The sequence below is a fragment of the Amblyomma mixtum genome, chromosome 4 (assembly GCF_055824585.1).
Source record: "Amblyomma mixtum isolate Tamu chromosome 4, ASM5582458v1, whole genome shotgun sequence".
NCBI classification, from domain to species: Eukaryota; Metazoa; Arthropoda; class Arachnida; order Ixodida; family Ixodidae; genus Amblyomma; species Amblyomma mixtum.
Window position 1 is genome coordinate 16,137,909 of NC_143015.1, and position 13,624 is coordinate 16,151,532.

The window sequence follows — 13,624 nt, forward strand, 5'->3', positions numbered from 1 at the left end:
GGGTGGTTGACCCCTACACTTGCACAGTAGCCCATAATCGAATGGCAGGGCCTTATTAGGGCATGCTAAGCGTATGACACCACTTCAGAAAGCCGCGCTGGTACTGAGCCGCAGAACAGTGTCTGGATCCTAATCGTATCACGCTCTCTCTTCAGGAATGTCGGAGATGAGCGTAGTCTCGGGTAAGTATTTCTGGAACAATTATCTTCCCGTCTACGACTAACGCCCCAACTGTGTCAGGTCTACGTCACACGTAAACGTCCCGTTTACGTCATAATGCTTAACCATTCGCCTTCAATTTATGTGCGTCCCTCTAGCCCAGAAGATGCCAGAAGTAATTGACCAGCGACAAGTGTCTGCAGAAGCCCGCTTACAACATGCCTCTGGAAGCAGATCCACTTAAATACGAGAAGTAGTTATATGACAGATAGGAAAGTAGAGCGTAGTTATCTCGTACGCTCGTAGGACATAACCAGAACGTAAAGCCAATGAAAAAGAGAAAGGAATAGAAGCGCAATATTGCGCACTTCCTGTAAAAAAAAATAGTATAGGGCAGTAGTGTACATCTTCCAGCAGAGAAATGATCGAAATAACAAGCATATAAAGTTGCTTTGGGACGTTAAACCCCAATAAACCAAACCAAACCTTCCTTGCTCTTCTCATTTGTGACAGTGTGCTTCGCCTACTTAATCGCCGACGACTACAGACCCTTAAAATACAATTCATTGATACACATTTCACCACAGCGCTGGCACTGCCGTTGATCGCAGACGCGCTTTCTTGTATTCCAGGCACAGAAACTGGTGCCGGGTAAGCATTAAACCGTGCTTACGATGGTGCTTACTCTGCCTTTAAGCGCTTCGGAAATCTCTACTCAGTTCGTCGTATCTTGCAATAGAGGTTGTACCCGATCCACCTCAAGTAATCAGCGCTCAGAGTTTCACTGTGTAATGAGTTATCTTTGTAAGCTATTCAAACTACGCCAAATTGAGGTGGTAAGGAACTTAACGCGGTTAAGTCCTTAGTGTATGGATGGCGGTACGATGCACCTTGTTATTCACTGCGCGGGCCATTTTAGGAGAGTGCCCTTATGAGGCACTCCATTGGGGGAGTGCGTGTGATTCAAGCTCTTAAACACTAAGAACCACTTGAAGATGACCTGTGTCGATGTTCTAATCAAGACCATGTTCTAATCAAGAAGACACCACTGTGTATGTAAACTGCGATTTATAAACTAGAAAAGACCAACCGGCCTAAGTATGTGTCGCCACCGTGTGCCGCTATTGCAAGCAAACTATCGTGATGCCGAGAGAGCGCGGATCACTGAATCCAGGCTACAGAGTCATCAACCTGCCTGCGGTGATCACGGAAGCCCATTCGGCCTTGACGTCATGCACTTGAATCCAGCTTCGGGGAAAAAGGGTTTCAGCTTTAAATCTTGGTTTCTGAAAAATAAACACTTACTTTGCTTCCGGACGAACATCAGCATAGCTAGAAGAAGCATAGAATCTATTTTTAGAAACAAGAAAAGTGCGTTGGAATCGTTCTCAGTGCGTTTTTATGATTGATTAACGCTCATGTCTATGAGCAGTGAGCTCTAGACCAAGAAGACGGCAGGAGGTGCAGACTGGAAACTGTGCCAGACCGGTGCGATGGGCTCAGCTCGGCGAGTTTGCACTCTCATCAGGCAATGGATGCAGCAGCACTACACTCTACACAGAAAGGAGTGAAAAGGGAGTAAAGCTATGCTCCAGCGCACACCCTTTCATAAAAGGGGGTGCGGTAGATGACAGCTTGCTCTCTGTGTGCTCCCACATAGGCTTATTTTTGTCGAGTACCGTGTTGAGTTGTACCGGTAGTATACAGCTGTTGGGTACCTTTCTCTTGAAGGATAGTGGTAAACTCTCATTCATGAGCTGAGAGAGCCTGCCATGTGCGCTTCACCCCATTCTTATTTTTCTAGTCATTTCCCTCTCATTGCCTGGATCAACGACTACTACGTGCCCTTAGTAGACGTACTCCCTGTTTGACGTCTACTAAGACGTCAGCTGACTTCTGACAGTAGACGGTAGCTGATGATAAACAGCAGCTGGTTGATCCATATCAGATAAACTCGCCAGAAATTGAAGCACATACGAGGATTTAATTCACGACGTTTCGGCTGGAGGATGTACTAAAATGGGTTGTTCTCCCACCGAAACGTCGTGAATTTCAATTAAATCCTATTATTTTTGATTTTCTGGTGACTGATTAAATATATATATATTGTCAGTACATATATATGTCAATATATATATATATTGTTAGTACAGGTAGCGCCGCGTCCAGACGGCAGAGGAACGCCAACACCGAGATGATGCCAGCGCACACCGAGACGGCCACGATCGAACGTCGAGCTTCGTCTTCTTCAGCAGCGAACCGCGTGGCGCACGAGCTGCGTGCCGAACAGCCGCCGAGCGGCTATTGTTGTAGACGCGGCATTACCCTCCCTCTCGGAAAGAGCATCGGCCCGATGCTTTAAGAAGAAAATAGGGAGAAAGAAACAAAAAAAAACAGAGTAACGCACAGCACTGAGTCACTGAATGTCTCGCGAAAAATAGGGCTTCATCCGCACTACATGAACAATCTCTGGTCTCTGCTGACGGCGAGTAGTCCGGGAAGCCCCATCAGGGAGGACTTCATAGGTTACGTCGCTTAGCTGACGGAGAACTCGGTAGGGGCCGAAATACTGCTTGAGCAGTTTTTCGGAAAGGCCACGGTGTCGAATGGGGGTCCATACCCACACTTTGTCGTCCGGGGCGAACGTCATCAGTCTGTGGCGGCGGTTGTAACGTCGGGCGTCACGATCTTGTTGGTTCAGGATGCGCACTCTTGCAAGTTGTCGAGCTTCTTCTGCGCGAAGCGTGAACTCCTCGGCGCCAACGTCGGGGTCGCGGCCATCATGGGGCAGCATTGCTTCCAACATTGTCGACACTTCGCGGCCGTACAACAGACAGAAGGGCGTCCTCCGCGTGGTTTCCTGTTGAGCCGTGTTGTACGCGAAAGTAATATATGGCAGGATATTGTCCCAAGATCGATGCTCAACGTCAACATACATGGACAGCATGTCGACGAGAGTTTTGTTGAGGCGCTCGGTCAGGCCATTCGTCTGGGGATGGTAGGCGGTTGTTTTCCTGTGAGTAGTGCCACTCAGCCGCATGAGGGATTCCAAGAGTTTGGCAGTGAAAGCGGTGCCTCTATCCGTGATAATTAGTGCTGGAGCGCCATGCCGGAGGACGATGCGTTCCACGAAAAATTTCGCAGCCTCGGCTGCTGTGCCGCGCTGGAGGGCCTTGGTTTCAGCGTAGCGCGTAAGGTAATCAGTAGCGACGATAATCCACCGGTTTCCCGAAGATGAAGTTGGAAAAGGGCCGAGAAGGTCCATGCCAACTTGCTCAAACGGGAGTCTGGGCACTTGAACGGGATGTAAAAGTCCAGCTGGCTTGACAGGGGGTGTTTTTCGTCGTTGACAATTACGGCACGTGCGCACATAGTGTCGTACAGTCGCCGCAAGCTTAGGCCAGTAATAGCTCTTTTTGATCCGAGCCAGAGTGCGGGCGTAGCCGAGGTGACCTGCGGTGGGCTCGTCGTGACACGCCTGCAAGATTTCTTCACGGAGATTCGCTGGAACGACGAGGAGGTAGTCGCTTCCGGTTGGAGAAAAGTTGGCTTTGTACAGCACGTTGTTGCGCAGACAAAAGGAGGACTGGGTTCTTGCGAAGGGCTGGGGAACCTCCTCGGTACGTGCTTCCAGGAAGTCGATGAGAGGTTTCAGCGCCGGGTCCTCACGTTGCTGACTGGAAATAGTCGCTGCGTCTACGGCTGCGATGAGAGGAAAGTCCGGTTCGTCGTCGTCGCGCGCAGCCTCGACTGGATATCTGGACAAGCAGTCCGCATCGTTGTGCTGGCGCCCTGATTTATAGACGATGGACATGTCAAACTCCTGAAGGCGTAAGCTCCAACGCGCAAGGCGGCCAGAGGGATCCCGTAAGTTCGTCAACCAGCAGAGAGAGTGGTGGTCGGTTACAACTTGAAAATGTCGGCCGTACAGGTAAGGTCGAAATTTTGTCACAGCCCATACCACGGCAAGGCATTCTTTTTCGGTCGTGGAATAATTAGATTCGGCACGAGACAGAGTGCGGCTGGCGTATGCTATTACGCGCTCAGCGCCGTCCTGCCACTGGACGAGTACAGCACCGAGACCCACGTTGCTGGCATCTGTGTGGACGAGAGTCTCCGCACGAGAATCGAAATGACCAAGGACAGGCGTGGTTTGCAACCGTCGCCGTAATTCATCAAATGCCTGCTGCTGCTGTTCTGTCCACGTGAATGGGACGTCCTCTCTTGTAAGATGCGTCAACGGTGCAGCAAGTCGGGAAAAGTTGGCAATGAACCGCCGGTAATACGCGCAAAGGCCCAAAAAACGCCGGACCGTTTTCTTGTCCGAAGGAGTGGGAAAGTTGGCGACGGCAGCTGTTTTAGCAGGATCCGGCCGGACTCCACGATGGCTGACGACATGGCCCAGGAAAAGGAGCTCCTCATAACCAAAGTGGCATTTCTCGGGCTTCAACGTCAGGCCGGCAGATCGTATAGCCTGTAGCACGGTCAAGAGGCGCTGGAGGTGTTCTTCGAACGTTGGCGAAAATACAACAACGTCGTCCAGGTATACCAAGCACGTCTGCCATTTCAGGCCCGACAAAACAGCGTCCATCATTCTCTGAAATGTTGCTGGAGCTGAACACAAACCGAAAGGAAGGACCTTGAACTCATAAAGGCCATCCGGCGTCACGAACGCTGTCTTCTCGCGATCCCGCTCGTCAACTTCGATCTGCCAGTAACCACTTTTTAAGTCCAGCGAAGAAAAGTAGCGCGCGTGCCGCAACCGGTCAAGAGAGTCGTCAATGCGTGGTAACGGGTAGACGTCTTTCTTGGTAACCTGGTTAAGCTTCCGGTAGTCAACGCAAAATCGCAGACTACCATCCTTCTTCTTAACCAAAACCACAGGCGAAGCCCACGGGCTCCTCGACGGCTGAATAACACCATCCTGCAGCATCTCTTTGACTTGTTCAGCTATGGCTTCACGCTCCCGCAGTGAGACACGGTATGGGTTTTGCCGAATTGGTCGGGTACTGCAGTCCGTAATGATGCGGTGCTTAGCGAGAGGCGTCTGTTTGACTGCCGACGTAGACGAGAAACAGTCTTGGAACTGATGCAGTAGGCCGACTAGGCTCTCCCTATCGGCTGGGGGTAAGCCTGGGTTCACGTCGAGGATCAGCTGAGGTGTGCAAGAATTGGACGTTTCGCTCTGGAGGGCAAGGCAGTCGTTAATTTCGGCGATGCCCTCGAAGTATGCGACCGCAGTGCCTTTGGCGATGTGTTGCCGTTCGGTCCCGAAATTCGTTAGAAGGACATCTGCCAGGCCGTTCCGTAGCGTGACGATACCTCTGGCGATGCAGACCCCATGAGAGAGTACAAGCGCAGTGTTCTGTTCTGCTACGCCGTCAGCACTGCACAGGTCGTCACAAATGACGGTAACGAGGGCACAGGATCGCGGAGGGACGGTCACATCGGCGTCGATTATGCGCAGGGCCACTCTGCGTGGTTCGGTGTCGATTGGAATCGTTCCAGGGGTCGAAAATGTTACCAGACGATCAGGAAGGTTTATGATGGCACCATGCTCACGCAAGAAGTCCATTCCGAGGATCAGGTCTTTGCAGCAGTGCGGCAGAACAACAAAAGTGCCAACAAAAGCAGAATTGGCAATGGTGACTCGAGCAGTGCATCTTCCGACAGGCGTCATGAGGTGACCCCCAGCAGTACGAATTTGAGGTCCATCCCAGGCTGTCTTTACCTTGCTGAGGCGATCCGCGAGGTGCTTGCTTATGATCGAAAAGTCCGCGCCTGTATCGACTAAAGCAGTCACTGGGTGCCCGTCAACGTGAATGCGGAGGTCGGCGCTAACTGCATCGGTGTCAGGGAAACTCGGGTTCACAGAATCGTGCTGCGGCGGCATCGGGATCTCGGCATCGCGCTCCGGCGGCGTTCGGGGGTCTTCGTTATATCCGCTGTCAGCAACCTTCCCCCCTGAGGTCGCCGCTTTCAGTTTCCCCGGCGCGGGCTTGGAGACCGGCCCCGCAGTCCATCTGAGAAAGCCTGGCGGCTGGGCGACGTGACGCGTGCGGGAGACGGAGATCGGGGTCGGCGGTTAGAGGTGGTGTCATGGGCAGCAAGGTACTCCTCTATTTCGTGGGGTCGCTCACCGAAACGGGGACAAGGAGCGTCACGTGGGAAACCCCGGAGGCCGATTTCACGGTATGGGCAACGGCGATACAGGTGGCCGGCTTCCCCGCAATGGTAACAGAGCGGCTGCTGATCAGAAGTGCGCCAAACAGCCGCCTTCCGGGCCGGTGGACGCATGGCAGGTCCTCGCTGAGGCCGCTGGTAGAATGACGGTGGCGGAGCGGTTGGCGGCGGCGGGTGGTACGGCAAGCGTTGCACAGGTGGCAACTCGGAACGGAGAGCCGCGGCGTAGCTCATGGGGCGTGGCTCCGGAATGACTGGAGGAGGCGGTGAAAATGCTTGACGAATCTCGTCGCGCACAACCTCGGTAAGAGCCGCAGCCGTCGGGTCAGACGAGGCAAGGGTCAGTTTCTGCAGCTCTTCACGGACCACAGCGCGTATGAGCTCACGCAGCGACGCATTGTCGCTGGACACGCTGAAAGAAGCCGCACTGGCGCTTGGCTCTCCGCACAAGGAGTCATTTCGGCGGCAGCGTTGATGCAAGGCCCGCTCAATGGCGGTCGCCTCTTTGATGAAGTCGGCTACCGTCTGCGGGGGATTCCGGACCAAACCAGCGAAGAGTTGGTCCTTCACACCTTGCATCAGGTGGCGGAGCTTCGCGGATTCCGCCATATCTGGGTCAGCGCGCCGACAAAGACGGGTCACGTCCTCGGCGAACATGGCAACGGTCTCATTAGGCTTTTGGACGCGAGCGTCCAGGAGGCGCCGCGCACGATCCCGGCGGTCCGTGCTAGCAAAGGTGTCCCGGACCTGCTGGCGGAAGGTATCCCAGCTTTGGAGATCGGCCTCCCTGTTCTCGAACCAAATCTTGGCTCCGTCTTCGAGGGCGAAATACACGTTCCGCAGCTTCTGCGCAGGGCTCCATTGGTTGAAATCGGCAACCCGCTCAAACTGGTCAAGCCAGTCTTCAACGTCCTCGAAAGTGACGCCATGGAAGCTGGCTGGCACGCGGGGTTGCTGGAGCGTCAGATGTGAAGCGCTAGCCTGAGCCATGGTGGTATGCTCACCAGGTCGATGAGTGCGTGCCTCTTTTGGGAGGAGACCAAACTCTGGGACCAGTCCCAGGAGGCGGCGGCTGCTGCGGTGAACGGGCGTGCAGACAAGGGGTAGCTGGTCGGGACTCGATGAGCGGCTGCCTGAAGAGGTGTTGGACATGGGACGTCGAGCCCGCACCTCCACCAGTGTCACGTAGCAGTTAGTACAGGTAGCGCCGCGTCCAGACGGCAGAGGAACGCCAACACCGAGATGATGCCAGCGCACACCGAGACGGCCACGATCGAACGTCGAGCTTCGTCTTCTTCAGCAGCGAACCGCGTGGCGCACGAGCTGCGTGCCGAACAGCCGCCGAGCGGCTATTGTTGTAGACGCGGCAATATATATATATATATATATATATATATACCGGAAGGGGAATGAGCGGCTAGTTATAAATATGAGAGAAGCCAACAGCCGCTGAAGCCAAGGGGCACAGGGGGTTTTTAATATATTTATTTATTTTGTGCTGTTGTTCGATTTTAGAATATTACTGAATATGTTATCGCAATTAAAGCTAATTCATTAGAAAAGCAGAAGAAAAACAACCACATGCCGCCGGTGGGATCCGAACCCACGACCTCCGAATTACGCGTCCGGTGCTCTACCACTGAGCTACGGCGACGGCTGTCAAATCTTCTGATTTCGGGGGTATTTATGTTTACAAATAACCTAACCTTGAGAGTGTTCATCAGCGCCACCCACGTTCTTAAGCGGTGGACGTAGCACGTCCTGAATTACCGCTGATGTGACGTAGAACGTCATCGAACGGCGAGGGTGGAAGCTGTGTGAGAACCCTCTTATGTTTCCTATGGCGTCTTATGTTTCCTATGATATATATGATATATATATATATCATTCCTGTCTATGGCTAGTTCTGCAATAATGAGAAAGATTTGTCTAATTGCGCCCTGGCAGAGGCTGCAGTGATTTCAGATGGGAAGGGCGATAGCCAACAGCCGATATGACGGTGTTGCCTCTTGATAGCGGAGACTGAAGGTAGTGTCCCAGATCGCGGAGCTCCAGCATCAACCTAGCGCTGGGTGTGATATGATCAGGATAGCATGAAGATGTCCTGTGACAGTACTTTGACCATGCATATGAGGGACACACCAGGATATATCTTTATCTTCTGTGTCCACGCCTATCCTTCTCTACAGGGTGAGTGGTCTACATGAAAACTGCGTGTTCAGCCTAAAACTAGAAGGCAACCCTACTGGCAGATAGAGTAGCACTAGATTACATAATCCCCACAACGCAATTTCATGAGTTTCAGATTTCATTGGTTTATGAGACGGGCGTGTGCTCTATTCACGAAGAGTACCAAGTGTTTCAACGAAGACTAAGTAGTTTTCAAAAATAGGCTTTTTGGGGTAAAAAGTTCTTAGGCAGCGTAGTATTAACAGTGTTGGCGGACGCCGGAAGGCCGGTAAATTGCCGATAATGAACTTTTTAAGTATCACAGCTAGGCAACTGGTTACAATTAGATTTGTAGCCTGTCGATAGTAATGGCCGTATCAGTTTTTAGAATTTCGAAAACTATAATCCTCGGCGCTGTGGCCCCACAAACTTTTGCTACATTTTGCCACAAAAAATGCTTTTTCAAAAGCATGTAGGCAAAGCAACCTTTCCAATGCACGTAACTAATGAAAAAAGAAATTTTGTCGAGGCACTGGGCCCAGGGGAATCGCATTTTCTAAGTTCTAATAACTAATATGTCTATTGCTAACGACCGGGTGGAAATCTCTAAATGCTACTAGGCGCCCAATTCAAATCGTTAAGAATAAAAACTAGTAACCAGGCAACGGTTTTGGTTTGGTTTATGGGGTTTAACGTCCCAAAGCGACTAAGGCTATGAGAGACGCCGTAGTGCAGGGCTCCGGAAATTTCGACCACCTGGGGTTCCTTAACGTGCACTGACATCGCACAGTACACGGGCCTCTAGAATTTCTCCTCCAAAGAAATTCCAGCCGCCGCGGCCGGGATCACACCCGCGTCTTTCGGGTCAGCAGCCGAGCACCATAACCACTGAGCCACCGCGGCGGCAACCAGGCAATCATACTTAAAACGATTCGCCGGTTTTGCGCCGTCCGCCAACAAATACAATTCCAAAAAAAACGTATTTTTACTTCAAGAAACCTTTTGCGAATTACATATTCTTCCCTGGCTGGTACAAGCAATGCTTTTGGTTTCATTGACGTGTCATCGGCGGCCTTGCATGCGCTGCAGCGACGAGGACAACAAGAAGTATCTGTTCCCGATCATCGGATGCTGCCTGCTCCTCCTCTTCATTGGTGGCATCGCGTACGTTTTATCACCAAGCAGCACCGGTAAGTGTTCAGCCGAACTCAAAAAGATTTCATGGCGCAGAATATTTATCAAAGCCTGCCAGTCAAACAAAAGTATTAAGGCGGAAGCTTTAATGTCTCATCGTTGTAAGCAGCAGTTGTCGACAGAAATGTAACGCTTTTCATTTGGTCGAAACGGTTGTGGCGTCACAGTGCGCGCATTTCAAACGGGGCCAATTGTACTTTGGCTAGTAACCATGCAATCAATTGAAGGGATCGTATAGTGATGCTCCAAGTAAGTGGGGCTGAGCTTAGTTAATTGCTTAATTACCCAATTAGCCTAATTAACTTTTCATGGCAGGCCATATAAATAAATAAATCCGAGTAGGAAAGTGGTCGAGCTCGGGAATCGAACCCCGGTCTTCGGCGTGCGAGACGAGCATGTTAGCCACTCCGCCATGCCAGCACGGTGGTTTAGAATGAACATAGGCGCGTCTAGTGAATACGGTGTCTTCGCTCACTCCCATCCTCCTGCGCTCCCTTCGGGTGAGGTTTAGGTGTCCACCATGATATGAGAGGCAGAAACATTTCCTTTCCTCAAGAACCATTTTACCGACGAGCGAGGCGTAGAACCGCTTGGGCAATAGCGTTCTATGGACTCCCTGGCAGCGTTGCAAGACGCTGTCGCGTTCCACTCTTAGAGGCGGAGCTTAACATCTTAACCGCACATCAGTGACCACACTTTAGGTCAAAAAAGTGCCCCCCTGAATTTTGACGGGTGTCCATCGAGATATGTGAGACAGTTACTGCGTAATTTCCTTTCCTAAAATACAGTTTTCATTTTCTTCATTACGGCCCTCTTTGTCTTCTTTCACTCCCACTTCCTCTACCGATGCGGTTCAGGTGTCCACCGAGATGACAGAGAATCACTGCGCCATTTCCTTTCCTAAAAAAGCGTTGCGTTCAAGGGCAAGGCATTGCGCCGAACGGGTGGTGGCGGTTCCGTGGACTCCTGGGGAGCCCAGCCCAACTCCTAGTTCCGACAGGCCCCTCGCGAGTCGGTGATGATGTGTTTCGACTTGGGAGTAGTGAGAGCAAGAGCAATGGCAATCTCCTCCGCGTGCGTTGCGCTGTAGGCTTTGAAAGTGAGCCCGTTGACTGTGTTTGTGTTGTGTACGACTGCGGCCGTGTACCACACCCCGTGGTGTGGGCCGGCAACGTCCACGTAATACACATGTTGTTGGTTACCACAGTATCGCGCCAACGCTTCCGCGCGCGCCTGGCGACGACCGCTATGGTCTTCTCTGGACATGTTGCGGGGAAGGGGTCGGACCCGGAGGGCGCGTCTCCAGGGTTCTGGCACTCTCTCCCTTTCCTCAATATGGTAGTCATGTTTGATGTGTAGCCGGTCCAAGAGGCGGCGACCGGACGTGGTCTGTGCAAGACGCGTGTATTGGTTGACTAAGTGGGCCTCTCGAAGCTCCCGAAATGTGTTCACCACGCCCAAGGCCAGAAGTCGCTGGTTGGACGTGGTGACCGGGAGGTCGAGAGCCCGCTTGATGACTTTCCGGTGGATGGCCTCCAGTTGGTCATCATCATGTTTGCGCAGGTGCAAGTAGGGGGTTGAGTAGAGGATTCTACTCGTTACGAAAGCATGGGCAAGCCGCAGTGCATCCTTGCTTCGTAATCCGCCCTGCTTGTTGGAGACCAGGTGGGCCATGCGGCCCACCTGGTCTCCCACCGTGCGAAGTTTGGCTAGGGTGGTGTCGACTCTGCGTTGGTGGTGTATGAAGAGACCAAGGACGCGGATCTCCTTGGACTTCAAAGGCACTGTAGCGCAGGACTCCCGGATCGGTCCCGAGGGGAGACTGATGCAAAGCGGTGTTGTGTCCCGAGGGGAGGGACGTATGTGCACAAATTCTGATTTAGACGGGGCGCACTGGAGTCCGCAGTAGGCCGCGTAGTCGTCGACTAGGGTCGCCGCTGCTTGCAGGCAGGATTCCATGTGGCCCAGGTTACCTTGCGTGGCCCAGATTGTAATGTCATCCGCATAAAGAGCGTGATGTATCCCGGGCAAAGAGGACAATTTGGAGGGAAGATGAAGCATTGCCAAATTGAAGAGCAGGGGAGACAGGACCGCGCCTTGAGGTGTTCCCCTCGAGCCGATGGTGTGTCGCCGCACCAGGGGCAGTTTGCTCTGTATTGTGTTGGTGACATCTTGTTATAGATGTACAAGTTGGGGAAGGAGTTTGTTTGTAGCCTACGCCAGCCGACTGCTTCCTCCCTCGTGAGGGCTTCGTGTGGTGGTGGGTACTTGAATCTAGTCCCCCTGTATAGTTGTAATGTCTCTGTGTATCCCCCCTCGCATGCTAGTCCAAAAAGACGCGGGTTCGATCCCGGCCGCGGCGGCTAGAATTTCTTTGGAGGAGAAATTCTAGGGCCCATGTACTGTGCGATGTCAGTGCGCGTTAAAGAACCCAGGTGGTCGAAATTTCCGGAGCCCTTTACTACGGCGTCTCCCATAGCCTAAGTCGCTTTGGGACGTTAAACCCCATAAACCAACCAAACCAAACCAATTTTCATTTTCTTCTTTACGGCCCCTCTTTCTTCTTTCACTCCCACTTCCTCTCTTCCTCTAAGGTGCGGTTCGGGTGTCCACCGAGATGACAGAATTACTGCGCCATTTCCTTTCCTCAAAAAGCGTTGCATTCAGAGGGCAAGGCATCGCACCGAACAGGTGGTGGCGTTCCGTGGACTCCCTGGCACCGCTACAGCACGCTGTCGCGTTCCACTCCTAAAGGCGAAGCTTAAGCGTCATTAATTAGCACTTAATTAGTATTTAGTCATTAATCAGTATTTGGGAATTATTTAGTAATTGCTAATTACTTAGTATTCAGTTCTTAATTACGTGTGACGTCATCCAGTGGTGGCATCATCAGTGCCACAGAGGCAGTCAAAGTGGTGCGCTTTCGCCTCTACACACTTTAGACTGTCAAAGTGCCGCATGAATTTTTCGGCCCTTCTTCTGAATCAGCTTTGGAAGATAGTAAATAAAATTTTTTCTAAACAACATTCCGTTAAAGGGCAACTTAAGTGGTTTTATAATTCGACGAGTTTTAAGGGGTCAAATGCGTGAAAGTTGCCGGCGAAGCATGCGAAGTCTTGCTGTGCTACCATTTGAAATGGTGTCGTAATTGCCGAATAAATTAGCCGAGTAGGCAGTAAGGCTTCTCTACGATGCACTGCGACGGGCAGAGGCCACAATGATGACATCACAAACGGTGCCACTGCGTTTCCAGCGAACAAACAAAACGGTTGTTCGAAGGAAGAAAACCATCTCCACCGAAAATGAAGCCCACGAAGCATTATTTGTCGCCGTCGGACGACGCACGGCAGCACGTGGCCGAAGGCAGCGGCCGTCTGAAAATTCGGCAGCAATGACGTCAACACGAGTTCACGGCACTTGAACGCAGTGAGGAGAAGCCTGAATATAGTCGGTTTTAATCGGCAATTACGTCACCATTTTAAACGCTAGCCCAAAGCTACATGGCGAGCTTTCCCTGCAAGGTTCATGCATTCGACTTCTCGAATAACCTGGGATTCTCGAGAAAGCATTCCACTTCCCTTTAAGGCGCTGACGGGCATTCGGTCTAAGTGGCCTTAAGTACTTGTACCAGGGCCATGGGTGAGTGTTTATAATTTAAAGTAGTAATAGTAGTGGTAGTAGTAGTGGTGGTAGTTTTATTTGAAAATAATAATAATAAACGGAAGGACAAGATTTTTCCTAGCCCCGCCATCTGCCATCGCTATGGGAAGCACCAGAGCCGGGGCAGCGGAGATAAAGGGAGAGCAGGCAGACTGGAGAAATGACATGAAAGAGGTGAGGGGACATGGAGCAAGGATAGGGGGAGAGAAGTGCAATGTGCAAGTCATCTATTTACACTAACATATGTACAGCTAGGGCA

At 51.8% G+C, this 13,624-nt stretch overlaps 1 protein-coding gene across 1 annotated transcript in view; it reads left to right on the forward strand.

Moving 5' to 3' along the window:
* The first annotated feature begins 9,589 nt into the window (after positions 1-9,589).
* Positions 9,590-13,624, forward strand: part of LOC149345758 (uncharacterized) — a 59,862-nt gene continuing 55,827 nt past the window's right edge. Inside the window, exon 1 of the mRNA XM_089541195.1 lies at positions 9,590-9,701. Within this exon, the coding sequence (XP_089397321.1) occupies positions 9,590-9,701 (112 nt within the window). The remainder of the gene's footprint in view (positions 9,702-13,624) is intronic.